The following is a 20,210-nucleotide window of genomic DNA, read 5'->3' on the forward strand; positions in this document are numbered from 1 at the left end:
TCTGGAAATGTCTAGCAGCCAAATTACTCGTAAGGCATTTTGATTTTAAATATGGAGGGCGGAAAAACCTGAGGACCTGGAGAAAAAAATCCACGCGGACACGGGGAGAGAAAACATGCAACTTCCTAAAATACAGCAGGTGTCAGAGTCGGGATCGAACCCACGATCCCCCTGTATACCAGGCACAGTAACGTAATGCCCAGCGCGCTATCCCATTTGCCGCACATCACTCTGACACCACGCTCACTGCAGGAGGGGCCACTTGATGTGATGTTTGGCAGTCTGCATGAGCTGCAGAGAATGAGAAACACAAAGGAGAAATAAAAACAAGCACACGTTACATTAAAAAATGTAATGTTCTTCAAATCAACTCGAAACACTTTCTGTCGATGATGAGAAACTAATGTGATGGGGAGTGCAGGATGGAGACAAATTCGAGTAACAATGCATGCACAAGGTGATTTCAAACAGCAAGTAAACAAATGTGGCCACAGTTTTGTCTCTTAGTGGCCTAAAGCTGTGCTGCGTTAATTACACATGCAGTATGGTGAGGTAATGTGACATGTCAGGCATGATGCAAACACCGATTCAGTTACGACGAACTTGCCTTTTTCTGTCGAAAAAATGACCAATTGCAGATATTTGTATTTGCTTTGTGTTTCAAGGGTAGATAAACACGAGCTTTATTTAGATCTAGAGACAGCGTTATTCTTCAGAATTGTCCTGATGGGAAAGTTTCATTAACTAATCAATATCTCATTCCCAAAAGACAAATTCTGACTTGTTGGCATCCTCACAGTTGCTGCGATGATGAGGCCCTACCAAAAAGTGTCGCTACAAAATCAAGAGTTGCACTCTCTAAAATCTAAAATCTACGACTTTGTGATGCATGCAACCAACGCAATGCAGATAGGACACGGGATTCACTGTTGTTACTGGGGTAATCTGTTGATGGACTGGCGGTGGCTTTATCTAAGTTTGCAACGACAGCAACAGACATTCTAGATTAGAAGCTTTCGTGACTGCAAGGATTCATACTCTTTGTTTTTTTCGGTAAAGTCACGTAGGTTAAAAGAAAACAAATAAATGAAATCACGACGTTTCGACTGGCATCCAGCAATTTTGTTTACAGCAATTTTGCTGTGACAGTTTCACCTGAAGACGGAAGCTTGTGTTGCCTCCGAAACGTCGTGATTTAATGTATTTGTTTTCTTTTAACCTACGTGACTTTACCGAAAAAAACAAAGAGTAGCAACAGACATTCACAACTCACGGTGCTGATACTAGCACGGGTATCGGGTACAAGTGTGGCCAGCTCACGTGTCGAGCTAAGCATTAACTGAACGTCCAGGTGGTGCAAAACGGGCGTATTAATTGAACATCTGGGTATAGAGAGACAAATAAATGTCTCCCTGCACACCAACAAAAACCAACCCATCCCCTTTGACCGGGGCTCTGCATTTCGTCTCAACTGTTTAACTCTCCTCCCTATCGGTGCAACTCCGTGAACGTGAGTGTACCGTTTAAACATTACTCAATGTTTATTTTTAACAAGGCCGTTTATTCTCTGGAAACATTTTAACCCTCGCTGCCCTCTCTGTGAACACAACATCATTGCACCACCCCTCTGAGCAGCCATTGATTTCGCAGCCGTTGGCATTACGCAGCAGTGGAATGCATACCTGGGACATCGTCTGTTCCGTCACAGGTATGTAGTTAACCTGTCATACGATAAATAGTGGGCACAGACACATAATATTGAGGTTAGGCAAAAGCAAAGCATATAAACATTGCTGGTAATAACAGTGACGTAGCCGTTGAGTGTGCAGGCGGTTCAACTGCACCGACCTCCCCATTGCATGGAGTGCTCCGCCAAGCCGTGTTTGTCCATGGGGCCATACTTCACCACCGCACTCCTCGCAGCGGAGCTTGGTGAAGGAAAGGCCGTTTCAGATATCGCTCGCCACCCACTGATGTTAGCCGTGGGCAGGAATTGAACTCAGGACACGAGGTTCGTAGCGCAGACCGCGAACCAGTGCACCACCGCTTCCGGTCTTAAGCGATTGTAATAAAACGTGTTGCAAAAAAAAGTTTAACATTGTTCTTTAAATTTCGATTTAAAGCTTTCGTGACTGCAGGGATTCATCTTATTGGTTCTTTTGGTAAAGTCACGTAGAAGGGAAATGATAAAATAATAAAAATAAAACATAATAAAATAATTCTCACGACGTTTCGGCCACAACGCATGAACAGGTCTGTCGCTGTCTTTCCGACAGACCTGTTCTTCACCTGAGGACGGCTGCTTGCGTTGTGGCCGAAACGTCGTGAGAATTATTTTATTATGTTTTATTTTTTATTATTTTATTATTTCCCTTCTACGTGACTTTACCGAAAGAACCAAGAAGATTTTTCTTTAAATTGGGGGGGGGGGGGGGGGTGGAGGAGCACTTTCGCTGATGAGACACCATCAGTGTGGGAGGGCCACCACGCATTTGAGACAACCTTTGGGGTTTTGACAGCAGCACGGTGATGGGTGGGGGAGGCAGCCCACCATTTGCCCGTGGACCTTTGCAATGAAGAACACTGATGTGGGGGGGGGGGGGGGGGTTGAATGTGGGGGGGGGGTGAGATCCAGCAACTACCTTGGGCTGCAGCCTTCTCAGGACAACCTCAGCGTCCACCTCCAGCACCACCCTGCGCCACGTGACACACACACGGTGGGGGGGGGGGCATGTCCAGTACCAATGAGGTTAATAGTTCACAAGTATACTCACAGTAGTACAATTGTTAAATATTAATAAAGCCTGCGACGTGACTGTGGCACCCTCTGCTTTAGCCAGAATGTGGGTGATAACTCCAACAACAAATCAATCTTTACATTGTCGAACTTGTGCTTGTGGGCCTGAAGGTTACATCGGGCCCATGAACATTTGCATGAAACCGAACGGACATCACAATGTACATTTTTTGCAAGATGCACAGTACAGCAAAAAGTACATTGTCAGCAGAGGGCAGTGAATCAAAGTCTATTGCATCGCTGCAGTGTGCGAAGCATCCGTGCGGCTGACATTCAACCAATCATCACTGACGAACGTGAAGAAGTATTGTCAAACAATCCCCCCCCCCACACGATCCGCACCAGTGCGAGAAAGCCCGTATCCGGCAGTCGATCGACACAAGGACTTCACATACAAAGTACAGAGTACTGCATTTTATTAAAGTGTTTATCTCGGCGAAGCCTCCGGGATTGCACTGGTCAACAACAACCAAAAATTCTGGCCTGGACTTTTGCAGCTGTTTTAGATTAATTTCAGGGTGCTGATTCCAAATCTGATCTCAGATTTGCTCTATCACATCTCATTTTATGCTCTCGGCATACCCCATTTCCATTGATTTTACCCGAAATTAACTCTGTCACTTATGATTGTAAGTTGTTGCGAGTCAGTGACTGCTTTAGTGTTAAACATGGTGCTGTATTTTTAGGATAGTGTGTTTATAATATCATTTTATATAGATATCCACATTTATTTAATATTTTTCTTCTGCAGTTTTTCTTTGAAAATGCAATATTTGATATCTCGAAAACCTGATGTGATAGACAAATACTGATGCCATATTTGGAATCAGCACCCCAAAATTACCTTAAAACCGTTGGAATACCTTATGCCATAAAAAGTGTGTTGACCAGTGTTATTAGTCTCTCGGTCTTTCTCTGCAGAGTGGCCTGCGTCGGGATGTATGAACACTTCCCCGAGCGATGGTTTTACAAATCGGATGAATTCACGGCACAGTCCGTTCTCCTAGAACGCCGCGCGTTTTCACAACGCGAATGGGATTTACCGCGACGAATGTACTCGGCGACGCATTTTTATAACGCGAATGCGATTTGGACACAACGCGATCGAGTGAAACTGAACTACGTCGCGCGAGGAGGAATACGCGGTTGCACGGCTGCCTCCGGCGTAGCATCGCACAAGGCGGGATGCTGCTGGATTCATACCCTTAGTTTTTTCGGTAAAGTCACGTAGGTAAAAAATTTAATAAAAATTAATAAAAAGAAAATAATAAAAATCACGACGTTTTGGAGGCAACACAAGTCTCCGTCATCAGGTGGGACCGTCACTGCTAGATTTGCTGTATCAAATGAGGCAGGGATTCCAAGATGCAAGTTCTTAAATACAAGTTAAGGGGGAGGAGGGGGGGGAGCTTATCAGAATGTGGTAGCCAATGAATGGAACGTATTGGGAGAGGGGGGGGCTAAAGAGAGCACGAGGTGTACGTGTACGTGTTTGTGCGCAAGCCCCTGTTGGTGCACATGATAACGTATTGGAAGGGGGGGGGCTAAAAGAGAACACGAGGTGTACGTGTACGTGGACATGTTTGTGCACAAGCACCTGTTGGTGCACATGATAGAAGAGAACGAAAATGCGGATGTTGTTTTTACCAGTGTTGGCTGACAATCAAATACGAAAAAGGAGAGTACTGTTAAACGCTGGGGTTGTTAACTCTCGGTCAAAGCTTCAAATCTAGAATGCTGCTGGATGCTTCCAGATGCTGTGCACGCGTCTCGGTATTTGTTCAGCCCGCGTACGCATCTCACGCGTGATCACGGACTGTGCTTTACCCACCAGGTTATATATCATAACGCGATTTTCCATAAAGCAATGTTATTCAGAAACGCAACTACAGCGGTTTAGGATAATTTTTCGATTTAAAGCTTTCGTGACTGCAGGGATTCATCTTCTTGGTTCTTTCGGTAAAGTCACGTAAAAGGGAAATATAAAATAATAAATGACGCTGTCTTTCCGACAGACCTGTGCTTCACCTGAGGACGGCTGCTTGCGTTGTGGCCGAAACGTCGTGAGAATTATTTTATAATGTTTTATTTTTATTATTTTTGTATTTCCCTTCTACGTGACTTTACCGAAAGAACCAAGAAGAGGTATAGGAAAACATTCGATAACTCAGCTGGGTAAGGGGGGAATGGCAGTTGAGATGAGCCCAGTTCCATGACTCAGTGTGCGGGTGTGTCTTTGACATTTCAGAGACTACGGCCTGTGTAGCTGATGCTAAAGATTTTCTTTCCCGTGCAAATATCAGAAGACCGAGTAAGTATGTATGTTGAAATTATTTCGCAACCGTATGTAGCCAACCGCGCTAATCGAAGGTGCAGAGGAAGTACAGAAAACTAAACACAAAAAGTGGTTCGAACAAAAATGAGTTTTCAATCGAGATTTTAACGTGCATAGCTCCAGTGGCTTCCTAATATCGGTAGGAACATCGTTCCAGACAGCTGCAGAAGTGCGCCTGGAAGCCAACGATGCGGTGGCCTTCTTTGTTCAATGGCCAGACGAAAAGCCGCCACCGCGAGGATGAGTGGAGCTCGCGCGACGGATTGAATGTCCTCGGGTGAGACAAATGAAATTGAATTTAACGCAGAGTGTACATCACGCACATCGGCGGGACACGGGCTGCAAAGATCCCACCGGCATTGGCCTCACCCCAGTGCCGGATTATCCCAGTAGCAAACGTAGCTACTATTTGTAGTGGCTACGGGCCCCGCACTTTCAAGGGACCCCGCGCTAAATGCTTTCAAGCTAGCAATTCCGGTTCAGTGATTCTGCACTTGCTCTATTACTATCGTACTAGACTGCTTTCAACGTTTATGAACGACTGCGTGTTTCAGGTTAGCGAATTGTCGTATTATCTGGCTGTATTGCAAATGAAAAAATACAATTACTTTACTATGCAAGTTCAAAATCTGTGTTTTAATATTTACGTTTTTTTTTTATTTAGGGCCCCTTTATAACATATGCTACAGGCCCCGCACCAGCTTAATCCGGCACTGCCTCACCCTCTATCCACGATCTCATCCACAGCGAGGAGGAGGGCGTCGATGTTTTCCAGCACAGCGCTCCTCTCCACGCTCCTGTCGCAAACATCGCACGGTTCACCACTGGGTCATTCCACGAGCACGCGCCACCACCACCACCCCACACAGCTTGTGGGGCTTGTCCAGGCAAACAATCGCGCTTGGAGATGGGGTGGGTGGTGTTGTTACTGCGTTCTCCACGGGAGCCCCGAGATGAACACCCTGCATCATTTCACACACGATAGATCTTAAGAGCTGCAAGTAAACAAGGCGGCAATGTTAAATAAATACAATCTAAGAAAGTGCTGCAGCGTGTTTCGGGCGATACGGTCCTGTATGATGATGGTTTTCGGGGCGAATTGTAGTGCTGCAGTTAGCGCACTGCGCTCTCAACCCGGACACCTGAGTTTGATTCCTGGTAATGGCTAACAGCAGTGGCGAGTGATATCCGCCCTTCTCCCCTTCCCCTGACCTTTATGAATCCGCGCTGACCAGCATAGTGAGGTATAGTACATACAAAGAGCCCCCGTATAGCCTTAAGAGACTGTTGTGACAAGTGCTGTTGGCGATCATCTATGAAGGCCGGTACGGCACACGAGGGGCAACACCACGCCCGGCCGTCTTTGTCTCCCCAGTGGTGATGCTTATACACCACACCAGCTACTCGATTGAGGCTGAGTCGACCTAGGGGAGACCCAGGACCAGTGCATTATGACCGTCACTGGTGTTGGCCGTGAGCGGGAATCGAACTCGGGTCACCGGGTTTGTAGCGCAGCGTAGCGCTAACCGCTGCGCCACCGCTCTCCACAGGTCGAGTAAACAACCCCCCATGATCGACACGGCACGGGGAGGCCTTCATCCAGCAGTGTATTGACAAAGCGCTGTGGAAAGAGAGAGATGCGAGGGAAGGGTGACCGTACCCCAGCATGAGATTGAGCAACTTGAGCAAGCATTCCAGCACCGACAGCAGCATGAGCTTGGAGAGGGCACACACACAAAGACAAACACCCCCCGTAAAGCCCGTTAACAAACTGTTGGGGCAAGTGGTGCAAACGAGCACCCATGAAGGTCGATACGGTACACGAGGAGGTGGGTGAGCGACACCACTCCCGGCTGCCTTTGTCTCCCCAGTGCCGCTGTGTTCACAGTGCACCAGGCACTCGATGTAAGGCTGAGTCGATCTAAGGGAGGCCCCGGGCAGGTTCCAATATGCGCCACTGTTTTTTTTTATTGTGAGCGGGATTCGAACTCGGGGTGGTCAGGTTCGTAGCGCAGTGCGCTGACCGCCGCACTACCGCTCCCCGCACACGGGCTGTTTCATTGCTTTATTTTGGTGATTTCGAAAAGTTTACTGGTTTGGCCATGTTTGTTTTTTGTAGTACGGAGTAAGACTGATGGCCTTAATCTAAGTTGTCTTGTGGTTGTTGTTGTTTGACTTGCATTCCACTGGGATTTTTGCACACAGCGTTGGTGTACGGTGCTTTTTCTGCAATATTTTGCTGTCTTTTCTTGGATTTTCTGTTTGCACTTAGTCACATATTCACTTTAAGATGTTTTCTTGTTCATGTTTTAGTTTTTGTTTGTAGCGGTTGCACCTGATTCAAGAGCCGAATGGCTCACAGGGCTATACCTAATAAATGAACTTGAACTTTAACGGGCCGACACACGGACCACACGCAGGGCCAGATTATTTCACGTGGACAATTGCACATTCAGCACACATGAATTCTGTTTCCAAACACATGTTTTCTCATCTGCCTTCGACACTTCAATTATTTATGGATGCACATTTCATATATGTGTGTGTGTGCTATTGTTTTGTTGTTGTAAAGAGATGTACGTGATGTGACCGTAATGTTCTCACGTGTGACATGGCTATCGCGCGTTGCGTGCGCCGCTGCTGCTGCACGATCGTACCTCGTTCCCGCACGATTCTCCCACCACATAGACACACACGTCCATGCTGGGGCGATACAGCACTGTGCAGCCCTCCAGCATCATCACCTCGTCTTCAGACACACAAAAACACAAAGACACAGTCCCCCGCCCCCCCATATAGCCTTAACAGACTGTTGGGGCAAGTGCTGTTAGCGAGCACCTATGAAGGCCGGCATGGCACGCGAGGGGGTGGGTGGCCAGCACCAGGCCCGATCGCCTTTGTCTCCCCAGTGGCGATGTTTACACATCGCGCACCAGGTACTCATTTGAGGCTGAGTCGACCTAGGGGAGGCCCAGGACCGGTTCAGATGATCATCACTGGCGTTGGCCGTGAGCGGGAATCGAATTCCACACACACACACACATACAGGCCATCGGCGTGAAGCCCTTAATGCCGATCCACTGCTGGATGATGGCCTCAACAGCTGTTTGGGTCATAGATGTGATTTGACCTCCATGCTGGACAGTTCCAGTTAGAGAGCATAGTACAGTACAACAATGGATGTTTTTTTCCGACGCCACCCTCTTCGGACAATCTAGAACCGCAAGCAGCCGACAACTAATGTTTTAGGCACGGTGGCCGCCCATCCCAGCACCTGGCTCCAGCCTGCTTAGCTTCTGATTATCTGATGAGATGGGATGCATTGTTTACGGCATCAAGGTGGCGTTGAGGAATGGTTCAACCGAGACAATAACAACCACTTCCTCAACCCCCACCGTGTGCCTCTTCGTGGCCTCGATCGGCCGCGCCGGCCACTGGCGCCTGCTCATCAACAGGTCCCGCACCGGCACGGGGCCCCATGTGCGCACCGACCTCGAGACACGGGGGCCCAACGTGGCCACCAACCCACTCTTTGGATGTGCTCGGCAATTGGCCGTGTGGCACACACTGTCAACGAGTGGGCCCCCTCGCCCAAACTCGACGGTGGACTCCAGGCCTTGCCCCCCCCCCCCCTCCCCCCTTCACACTGCTGATGAAACAGCAACACGTGCGTACGATGATAGTACCGCAACACAATTCCAGATTGACATGTAGTTACGTTACGTTGAATTTCCTTTGCACCGTACATAGGCAGCCGTGCTCATCGAAGGTGCGGGGGAAGGACAACAAACGAAGCCTACAGAAATGAGTTTTCAATCTAGATGATTTAAAAGTGCACAGCTCCAGTGTCTTCCTAATACCGGCAGGAAGAGCGTTCCAGATGGCCGCAGAAGCGCATCCGAATGCGCGCGATGCGGTGGCCGCCGTCTTTGTTCGATGGTTTAAGCCAAAAGCTGCTGCTGCTGCAAGGATGTCCACCGGAGTTCGCGTGATGGTGGTTTACGCTCCTTGACCAGACCAGCAAGGGTATTGTGGTTCATACGTGGCAAGCAATTTTTTTCCCATTTAATCGAATGTCAGCTGCGTTTAAACAATGCGAATGTGTCTGCGCAAGAACGACGGTGTTCAAGCATCGCTTGTGCCTTGTGTTTCAGTTTTCAGTTTCATTTATTTGGTATAGCCCTGTGAGCCATTCAGCTCTTGAATCACGCCATCGAGTGTTGCACGCAAAGCATTCACATTCATTTGACGAACATACAAGTATCTTTAAAAAATTTTGTTTAAATAAAGCGAGTACAAATTGTATGCTTAAGGACTTACTGTCTGTGTGTTTGGTTTTGGAAAAAAGTTTAGTTTCGAACGCGCTCTGTTTTTCTGGGCCGCAGAAGGTGTCATCAAAGTACTGGGAAGAAAAAAACGAACGAAACACGTGGGACACGTTTTCCCGTCGTGGGAATATTTCAAAATGTTTACAACAGAGAATCTTCAAAAAGTCAAACATACTTGCAGTTTGTTTGTTTGTGTTTAATGCAAGCCAGTTTACCGAGACATAAAAGTGGACGCAAAGCAAAAAAAACTTCCACAATTTAAAGGAGCCAGACACGCTGTGAAGTCTGTGCTAGCGATTCACCTTGCCATAGAGACGGCAGCCATCGCTGTCCAGCACCAGGAGGGCTTTCACCACTTTGAAAAAGGGCTCCTGCAAATAGAAATGTCGCATCTTCGTTGGCGTCACCCAGTGTTTCTCAAACTATTTTGTGAGCCGCGGACCGCTCAGCCGATGCAAACCTTTCCGCTGACCGACCCCTGGTGACAAAACGCATTCGCTTATCTCTCTAAATACCACTAATTCAAATAACCGGAACCTAAAAACATTGTTTTTACGCAGCTATAAAGTTGTGTTGTTGTTTTTGTTGTTGTTTTTTTTAAAGCGGAGGGGAATTTAGATTTGTAGCGTTAGGGTAGTTTACTCAAGGGGTAGCTGAGCAAACTTCATTTTAAAATTAAATATCATAAGTCAAATATGAATTAATGTCCGAAACAAAATGTCTATAAACGTTGTCATTATTGTCCGGGCCAGTCTGCATCTGCATCACAGCCCCTGAAGGGACCACTTGGAGGACCGTCGCATACCCACTGGTGGTATCGGGGACTTCACTCTAAGAACTACTGCTGTAATATAAGACATTCAGAATAAATGTGATTATTTGAACATCCAACCATAAGAAAATACGTGGAAGAGGTTTTATTTCCACACGTTTTTTTTCTCCCATCCCTCCTATGAACAGAAATAAAATAAGGCTCTAAATCAGGGGTCCTCAAACTTTTTAAACAGGGGGCCAGTTCACTGTCCCTCAGACCGTTGGAGGGCCGGACTATAGTTTAAAAAAACTATGAACAAATTCCTATGCACACTGCATATATCTTATTTTGAAGTGAAGAAACAAAACGGGAACAAATACAATATTTAAAATGAAGAACAGTAAAGTTAAATCAACAAACTTGCCAGTATTTCAATGGGAACTATGGGCCTGCTTTTGGCTAATGAGATGGTCAATGTCTGGTTCCATATTTGTCACTGCTAGTCGTAACAAGTGATGCAAGTGTGCATCCGTTAGTCTAGATCTGGTTGGAGATTTCAAATGTTTCATTCTGGAAAAAGTTTGTTCACAGACATAAGCGCTGCCAAAGATGGTTGCCATTTTGAGTGCATGGTTCCTGAGATGAGGATATGTCTCAGAGGGGAGAAATGCATAGAAATTATGAAGGCTGCTTGACTTGAATGCGTCTTTCAGAGAGTCACAATTCTGCAGTTCAGCCAGTTCCATTTGGTAAATTGTATCCACATTTTCAATGTCAATAGAAAATGGGTTACGGAAAAGCTGTATGTCCTGTTCATGGAGATGAAGCTCTTTAAATCTAAATTGGAACTCCTTTTGCAATTTTTCCAGTGAATCCACACATGTTTTGTTTGGGAATGCAACCAATGGTTTTTCCGCTAACAGATTTTGAGTTGTGGGGAGATGGCAGAAGTTTTCCTCCTTCACTTGTTTGATGAGGAGGCCTAATTTTACTTCAAATGCTTTGACATGTGATTGCATATCACATATGAGCTTCCCCTTTCCTTGAAGTTGCACATTGAAACTGTTGAGTAGCTCTGTTACATCTGTCAGAAAGGCAAGGTGCCATTTCCATTCTGCATCATTGAGCTCTGGTACTTCTTTGTTTTTTGAAAACAGAAAAGCTGTAATCTGTGGAAGTAAGTCATAGAAACGTTTCAAAACTCTCCCTCGACTCAGCCAACGGACTTCTGTGTGGTACAGAACATCTTCATAGTCAACATTTAGCTCAGACAGAAATTCCTGAAATTGTCTGTGGTTTAGTGCATGAGCTCTAATGAAGTTAACAGAGTCCCACTTCAGTGGTTTACTACACAGCGCTTGTTGGTGGATGAGGCAGTGTATGGCTATTGGATGAGAATGGTTATGTTTGTCCATCTCTTGGTTAATGCGAGCAATTACTCCTTTCTTAGACCCCACCATGCTAGGAGCACTATCAGTTGTCACACTGGCTAGTTTAGCCCAGTTCAGCTCCAAACCATTCACAGTTTGGCAAACCTTTTCATAGATATCCTCTCCTGTAGTTGTTCCTTTGATGCTTTGCAGTGCAGCAAGCTCTTCTGTGACTTCGAAATAGTCATTCGTCCCACGAATAAAAATTAGAAGTTGTGCAGAATCACGAACATCATTGCTTTCGTCGAGTGCCAAGGAAAAATAGAAAGTTTTTTGTGGAGTTTTGCAAATGCTGATGGAAATTGTCTCCCATTTCTTCAATCCTCCGTGTAATTGTAGGTCCTGAAAGACTCACTGTACTAAATAAATCGGCCTTCTCTGGACACATCTCTTTGGCAACAGAAAGAAGGCATTCTTTAACAAATTCTCCCTCAACGAATGGTCTGCCAGTGCACGCTATTAGCTTGGCAACTTGAAAACTTGCTCGCAGTGATGAAATATTTAGCTGCTTCTGCTTCACAAAAGTATTTTGCTGAGTTGTTAATGTATTTTTCAGTTTTAATATTTTATCTTTTCTCACTTCTCCGACCAAACAATCATATTTATCTTTATGTTGAGTTTCATAGTGTCGACGTAAATTGCATTCTTTGAACACAGACACTATATTCTGGCATATCAGACACACAGCTCTTTCCTTGTACTGCATGAAAAAGTAATCATAAGTCCACTGTTTTTTGAATATCCTACACTCCGAGTCAATTTTTCTCTTTCTTGACATCATTCCTAGGGAGTCAAAATTGCTATTAGTAAAATACCAATATATATACAGCGCTACAAAAACAATATACCAGCAATAACTTTGCCCACACAGAGACATACAGACTGCACTGCCCATCAATGCAGTCTGATTGGGGGAACTCCGCTTTTACCCCAGGCTCACACTGGTGCGGGTGCCATCAAAAAGTTAATTACACCTGCAGTTTTGTTCACAGATCGCAGAGCGATCTGCGAACTCGCATAGGAATCTGATCGCATGGGGGAGAAGACCCATGCGATCCGATTCCACTGCAGGAAAAAAGAAGGCGCATGTGCCTTTTTTCTTCCGAATCTAATGCAAGTTCAGCCATACAAGCATATGGCTGAACTCGCACTGCTCAGAGATCGCAACAGTATGAACCGGGGCTTACACAACATACAACATATAACCTCATATAATTGAATAGCAATCAGAATATAAATGCACTTACTGTCATTTAAATTGGGTTTCCTACTCCTCGGCTGTCTGTCACTGACCAGCACGGGAAAACAGCAGGCAGCTCCTCCAAAGATCAGAGATCACTCTGTTATTACCCCTCTATCATTTACTCAGCACACGGGAATATCACTGGGAGTGGAGCCGAGGGGCAAGTGAGGGAGCTGAGGGAGGGAGAGCCAGTCAAGCGCAGCCAGGGGAGGGCTGGCAGCCTTAGGCCTGGGGGGCAAGTCCAGCCAATTGGCACATTGAACCATTCACCAGCGCAGCCCAATGAGTGCCCACCGCCGCAGCTCAATCAGTGCTCACCAGCGCAGCCCAATCAGTGCCCACCACCGCAGCCCAATGAGTGCTCACCAGCGCAGCCCAATTAGTGCTCACCTGCGCAGCCCAATGAGTGCTCACAAGCGCAGCCCAATTAGTGACCATGGGCCGGATAAATGCCCTCGGTGGGCCGCATGTGGCCCGCGGGCCGTAGTTTGAGGACCCCTGCTCTAAATATTCAAGCGGCTCGGTTTTTATGTCTTCGGGGAACGAATAATTCCATGTTATTTGTTGTAACAATACCACTCTACTCTTTGGCTCTTTCGGTAAAGTCACGTAGGTATAAAATTAAATGAAGCATATTATTTATCAAATAAATTATTTTATTTTATACCTACTAAAATATATATTTTTTTTATTTTACTTACTTATAAAGTAAAATAAATTATTTTATTTATAAAATAAATTATTTTATTTTATACCTACATGACTTTACCAAAAGAACCAAAGAGTATGGATCCCTGCAGTCACGAAAACTTCAAATCTATATTACAATACCACTACTTTATACGACGAACGACAGACGAAATGAGCAGCGTTAATACTCGACCGCGGAGATGGGGCAATATCGTCAGCCCGTGTACAGCTGCTGGGCGGATTGTCACATTGCGGGATAGTGAAAAACGGCGACAGCTTCGGGAGGCCTTCATCCAGCAGTGGATTGCTCTTGACTGACGACAACAATGATGTCTGCATATGCGGCTATAAGGATAGTTTAATCATGGTAATACACAAGCGTTGCTGCCATTTACTTACTGATGCCATGGGAAGCATGATGTTTATTTAAACTCAAACTGAACTAAACTATCATAATAGTTTTTCCCCTTGTTTTTGGCAACAAAACTGAAACCTTTTTACCAGGAATCATGTTTACATTAACCACAATACCTGCGGTCAGAATGCAAACAAAAAACACACTCTGATAATGTATGCATTGTCCTTGAAAAGTATTGGTCCACACCAGAGACAGCTTTCGTTAAAGACTCGTCTCATACAGTGTTTTTTTGTTTGCATTCTGACCGCAGGTTTTGTGGTTAATATAAAAATGATTCCTTGTAAAAAAATAATCAATTGTGTTGCCAGAAAAAAGGGGAAAATGCCTATTATTATATTTTGGTACTGGCAAAGGAGGCCTCATGAAGAACGAAACTAGTTTTTATTTTACCAGGTAAGGCCCGCTGAGCTATATCGCTCTTTTTCAGACGCGACCTGGTCACAAATGATGAGCTCAACACAGTGGCTTATCACGTGGACATTTCCATGAGCCAAACACTCTAAACGCACGTTGGTTTATAAATGTGGAGGGAAACCGCGGAGGACCCCCCGGGGAACAATACACGCGACCACGGGGGGGAGAGAGAGAGAGAGCATGCAAACTCCAAATATACAGGCGTCAGGGTCGTGGTCGGGATTGAACCCACGATCTCCCGTATACCCGGCGAGGTAGTTAACATCTCGCCCACCGTGGTATTCATGCAACGCTTGGAACAAAAAGTTGCCAGCCCGTCGCATAACCGGCAACCATGACCAGACAGGCAAAGGCTCACGGGAACAGAGACGCAATCCCCATCCCACGGTTCGTGCCGTTTGATCCCCGATTGCGAGCTGTCAATAAGCAGCTTCCGTAACACCTAATCCCCGCGACACCCACAGCTCACGCTTCCTGGCGCGCACAGAGAGACAGAGAGAGACGCCTTCAGGTCTGAGCCAAGTGGACAATGAGGAATCACGAGCAGCTAACCAATGGCTGTACACATTCAACTTTTAAAACTATGGACCTATTTGTTTTTGTATTTTAGCAGGTGAGGCCCACTTGAGCTGTATATAGCTCTTGTTCAGAAGCGACCTGGCCACAAATGATAGTCCAATTCAGTGGCTGATCATCATGTGGACATTTATAGAATCCAAATACTCTAAACGCATGTTTCTAAATGCACATTGACAGCCCTTTACGTCAATCAACGACTGCTGGATGAGTACCCCCCCCCCCCCCATCGCCCACACCATACGGGTTGCGGGGGATAATTTAACCATACTTCACCACGCTGGTAAGGCGAGGAGCATAGGCGCGGAAGCATCGAGGTGCAGTACAACAACCTGTTTGCGCGTGGCGGTGGTCACCCATCCAAGCCCTGGCCAGACTCAAGCCTGCTCAGCTGCCGAGATCGGACGAGATCGGGCACATTCCGGGAGTTGTGTTCATAAGCACTGTACTCTATTATTTATCGTGGAGGACATAAATAAATAAATAAAACTCTCAAAACTAGCAATAGCGTCACGTGAAACATGATTATGTTTCAAATACGAATTAACAACAACACGTTGAACTACTGTACGATTACATGCTGTATTGCTAATCAATGTCTAACCCGGGTTATGTATACACATTTCCTACCATATGGCATTCTGTTGGTTAGCTATATATATATTTTTTGGTGTAAGCTAATCTTTGGTTCTTCTACCGAAACGTCATACACTCTGTATGTGGACATGTATAGAAACCAAATACTGCTGGGTGTATGTTTACCATAATCCAATTTAACTGAACCGGTGTGAAACATTAACACTTTAGATTTGTTTTCGTCCTCGGCTCGTTGTTATTCAATTTGGAGAGGTTGGCATGTTTGTGCTTATACTTTTATTTGCTACGCTAAAGATTGACGCACATTAGCTGCCATCATCATCATCAATCACCATCAGCCATGATCGATCCACTGCTGGATCAAGGCCACCGCTCTCACGGTCCTGTGACCTAACAATCCAACTCGCGCCTGCACACGAGAACGATTTAATCGCTCCATCTCCTGGGTAGAAAACATTCTTAAACGGGTGTCAGATTTTACAATTACAGTTGATTTTGATTTGTTACACGCATGATCCTATTCAGCCAGTTACCTGGATATTTTACAATGTGAGATCTGTGGTGCATGAGCACAGCAACAACAAAAGCGGAATACAAAACAAACAATCTTCATAATAAAGGTTTTTTTTTGGGTTAGATCGCGTAAATATAAGTGTGTCGTTAACCCACCACCAGCCGACACAGCCAATTAGTAAACTTTTGTCCCGTAAAACAAAGCGTGGCAAGTAATTACTGCTTCAACACAACCGGTTTGTTGGAGAATAATCCCACAACATTTACAAATTGATTACGATGTTTCGCTGGTGATTACAACCAGCTTCATCAGGCAGTTTGTAAGCATTATGGGCACAGTGTCCTTAAGGAATATTGCACAAGTGACAGACTAAGTATTTCACGCGATAATTGTTTTGTTTTAAAAGCAAGTGCAAAATGTAATATGAGAGTAAGAGGCGCCAGGTTGTAAGTAAGCTCTGGGTGATGGCAGAATAGTTGAATAAAGAGGGAGGGTGAAGGGAGGGAACCAAGCTGTTTATGAGCGGCAAGAGTATTCCAGAAAAGTGGAGCAGCCACACGAAATTACTGTTTTTACCAAACTTAAGTTTTAGCACGAAGGCATTTTTAGTCGGAATGAGGAGGTTCTGCCGAGGCTACGGGGGTGGGGGGGGGTTACAGAAACTGAGTGGTCCTTTGGGTAGCTGGCGTATTTATTTAACAGGACGTCTAGGATGGAGACAGTCCAGTGGTGGTCTCTCTGGATATACAGGGTGGACAGATGTGAGTTAAGCAAAGAGTATAAATCTGCTGCACAAGCAATTGATCAAATCCTTGGTAGGAAGCAGTAAACATCCACGACTTCCCCAAGGGAGTTTCAATTTCATGCAGTTTGATGCACAACTACATTATGAGTGTATAAAGATGGGGGAAATAAAAAAGCACCATCTGTTACCAACGTCTCTTGCTCCATGTCTCTGTGGCAGAAGGTGGTGGTGGTGGCCTCGTCCCTGTGCCAGTGAGCACTGAGCCGTGTTACCCTCAGGGCTGGAAGCTCGAGGAATGAGCTTTGCACAGGTGTGGGAATTTCCCATCGTTTTAAGAGGGGGTGGAGATGCAAAGGTTATTCGGGACACCTAATTCGACCGGAAAGTACCAATCCCACCCCCTGGCCAATACCTCACCACCACCATCTCGCGGAGGTGGCGAGATGTTAACTACTTCGCCTGGTATACAGGAGGTCATGGGTTCGATCCAGACCCTGATGCCTGTATATTTGGAGTTTGGCATGTCTCTCTCCCCGTGGTCGTGTGCAATTATTTTCTCCGAGTCCTCCGTTTTTTCCCCGCCACATTTAGAATCAACGTGCGGTTAGAATATTTGGCTGCTGTAAATTTCGACGTGGTAAGCCACTTCATTGGGCTATAATTTGTATCCAGGTCGTTATATATAGGTCAGTGAGCGTTACCTGGTACAATAAAAAAATAGTTTAGTTTTAGTTTTACATCACATTGGTAGGTCTTGAAAATAAATTCACACTCGAAAAAAAAATGTTAATAAACTCCCTCATAGCCTCATTATTACATCCCATGGTGTGGCCTGACTGTGTCAGCAGCTAAATTATATACGTTGGAAAGTCACTTTGAATGCCATCATAGTTTAGCGCATGCATAGTTTAGAGCATGTGTGTGAAGGTGGCGATGGTGTCGCTTAGAGTAGGGAGCGGTAGTGGCAGCGGTTAGCACGCTGCCCTACGAACCCGGCGACCCACAGAATTCGACTCCCTCTCATGGACAACACCGGTGACGATTATCTCAACCGGTCATGGGCCTCCCCTAGGTCGACTCAGTCTCAAATGAGTACCTGGTGCGGTGTGTAAACATCGCCACTTTCTGAGACAAAGGCGGCCGGGCGTGGTGCTGGCCACCCATCCCCCTCGTGTGACGTGCCGGCCTTCATAGGTGCTCGCTAACAGCACTTGACCCAACAGTCTATTACAGGCTATTCGGGGGTATCTTTGTCTTTGGTGTGTTTCGAAATTTTCAGGTAAAAAAAACACACATGACTGACAGCCATATCAGTCATTGTGTTGCTGTGCAGGCACTAGGTCTATAGTTTGGGTTACACACAGTAGCACTTTGTACAATTGCAACATACACACACTAAACTTCCTGTTTGTAGTTTGGTCACGCATTGCCCAATCAACGATGGAGAGACATTGGGAGACACACCAGCTGCACAGCGACTCGAGTGTTGGAGTTTGCTCCCACTGAGTATTGTAACGTGCCCCTTCATCGGCTAACAAAACACCATTCACTGTCCGGTATTGCACAATGCGGTCACGTATTGTGCAGAATTTAACTTTAGATGGCACACCGAGCTGAAACATTGACAGATTGGCACTAGGTTACTGTAGTTAACAATGGTACAATTACAGATAAAAGGCTACTGGCACATCCGATTAGCACGGTTGGCTAGATACGGTGCGAAAGAAGTTCAACAATAACTAAACTTTTTTATTTGACCGGGTAACATACGAACGATACTGAAAATCTGCGCGCCCCGTATCAGTGGAAACACCTTAAAACTTTCTAGGGTAAAGGAGCACTGTACTGTATTCTCAAGACATGCATCAGTGAGCAGCTGCCCACTCTCTCACTGTCAAGAGAGCTGCGTTCTCCCGTTGAAGAGGCTGCTGCTGCTGCTGCGCCGCCTTTAAGTTCGCTAGCCCTATGTGAGGACAGTGGGATTTAACAAACAAAAAAAAATCCGAAACCATAAAAAAACATCGAACTTCAGACTTCACAAACCTGCCAATGAAACCATTCTAACGATATATACTTTACAGAGGTTTTTTGCTTGTTTACGACCATAAAACGTGATAGGTTTCTGAGAATTAAGAACATTCTGGGAGGCACAAAGGAAGAATGGTGGTTGTGGTTATGGACTGGGACCAGTAGTGTGGCGGCTATCGAGTGTGCAGGCGCCTACAAATGCACTGAGGGCTCACGGGCTGGAGGAGGGAGAAAGGTCACAGGCTACGGAAAGCGTGAAAATTGCCGAGAGGGCCCCCCCCCATTTCATTTCGTGAACCAGGGCTCATGCCAACCATGCTATGCCACCACTGCATGTGACACAACGAGGGTGCCACCTGTCCTAGTTTTCTGAGGATCGTCCTCTTTTTCGAGATAGCTGTCCTGGGAAATATGTACGTTTTCACGTCTGGATTATTAAACTATAAAAGTCTAGATTTTTTGTAGATTGCATGTAGGTTTCCCATCTTCCAGTATTGAGATATCATTGCTGTTGTTTGTCCCGGTTTTTTGTACTTCTGGATGAGCAACACCAGACGCAATGCACACGCGGCCTTCTTGGATCCCATCATCACCCCGACTTCCTGATGCTTTTCTAACCTTAGGCTCTGAAAACCACCCATTTCACGGTGGCGAGATGTAAAATACCTCGCCTGATATACAGGAGGTCGTGGGTTTGATCCGACCTCTGACGCCTGTATATTTGGAGTGTGCATGATCTCCCCGTGGTCGTGTGGATTTTTCTCCGGGTCCTCTGGGTTTTCCCTCCACATTTATAAAAAAAAGCATTTAGAGTATTCGGCTGCTATACATTTCCATAATGACAAGCCACTTCGGTGAGCCATCATTTGTGGCCAGGTCGCTTCTGAAAAAGAGCTACAGAACTCAGTGGGCCTTACCTGGTAAAATAAATATATTTTATAGTTTTTCGTTAAAAATTGTTTAAGAGGCATATATCTAAACACATGAGTCAATTAGTTACCTCATCTTCGCCAAACTTCGCATTTTGTGTTAAAATGTCATTTGTGGCTAGCAGTGAAGAAAATATTTCCTCAAGCCTGTAAACTTTTACGCTATATCATTTTTATTTGTAAAAGCCTCTACATGCCTCACACTGCCACGACTAGATTGAGATTTGGTGTGTGTGTTTGTACGTATGTTGAACTTCTTTCGCACCGTACGTAGCCAACCGTGCTAATCGGAGGTGCGGCGGGGAAGAACAACAAACTAAACACGAAAATCAGTTCTCAACAAATTAGTTTTCAATCTAGACTTGAAAAGTGAACACCTCCCAATGGCTTCCTACTATCGGAAGGAAGACTT

The 20,210-nt window shown here is 45.6% G+C and overlaps 1 protein-coding gene across 1 annotated transcript; it reads right to left on the reverse strand.

The window, feature by feature from the left end:
- Nucleotides 1–243: 243 nt before the first annotated feature.
- LOC144937612 (coatomer subunit zeta-1-like) lies at nt 244–17,047 on the reverse strand. Its single transcript, XM_078864951.1, has 9 exons — nt 17,030–17,047; nt 9,763–9,831; nt 9,453–9,534; nt 7,790–7,881; nt 6,793–6,848; nt 5,855–5,929; nt 2,643–2,694; nt 1,683–1,721; nt 244–291 (listed from the first exon to the last, which is right to left on the reverse strand). Exons 1-9 carry the CDS (start codon nt 17,045–17,047, stop codon nt 244–246), a joined length of 531 nt encoding a protein of 176 aa, XP_078721077.1.
- Nucleotides 17,048–20,210: the final 3,163 nt, after the last annotated feature.

Source organism: Lampetra fluviatilis, chromosome 2, assembly GCF_964198595.1.
Source record: "Lampetra fluviatilis chromosome 2, kcLamFluv1.1, whole genome shotgun sequence".
In the NCBI taxonomy this organism is placed as follows: domain Eukaryota; kingdom Metazoa; phylum Chordata; class Hyperoartia; order Petromyzontiformes; family Petromyzontidae; genus Lampetra; species Lampetra fluviatilis.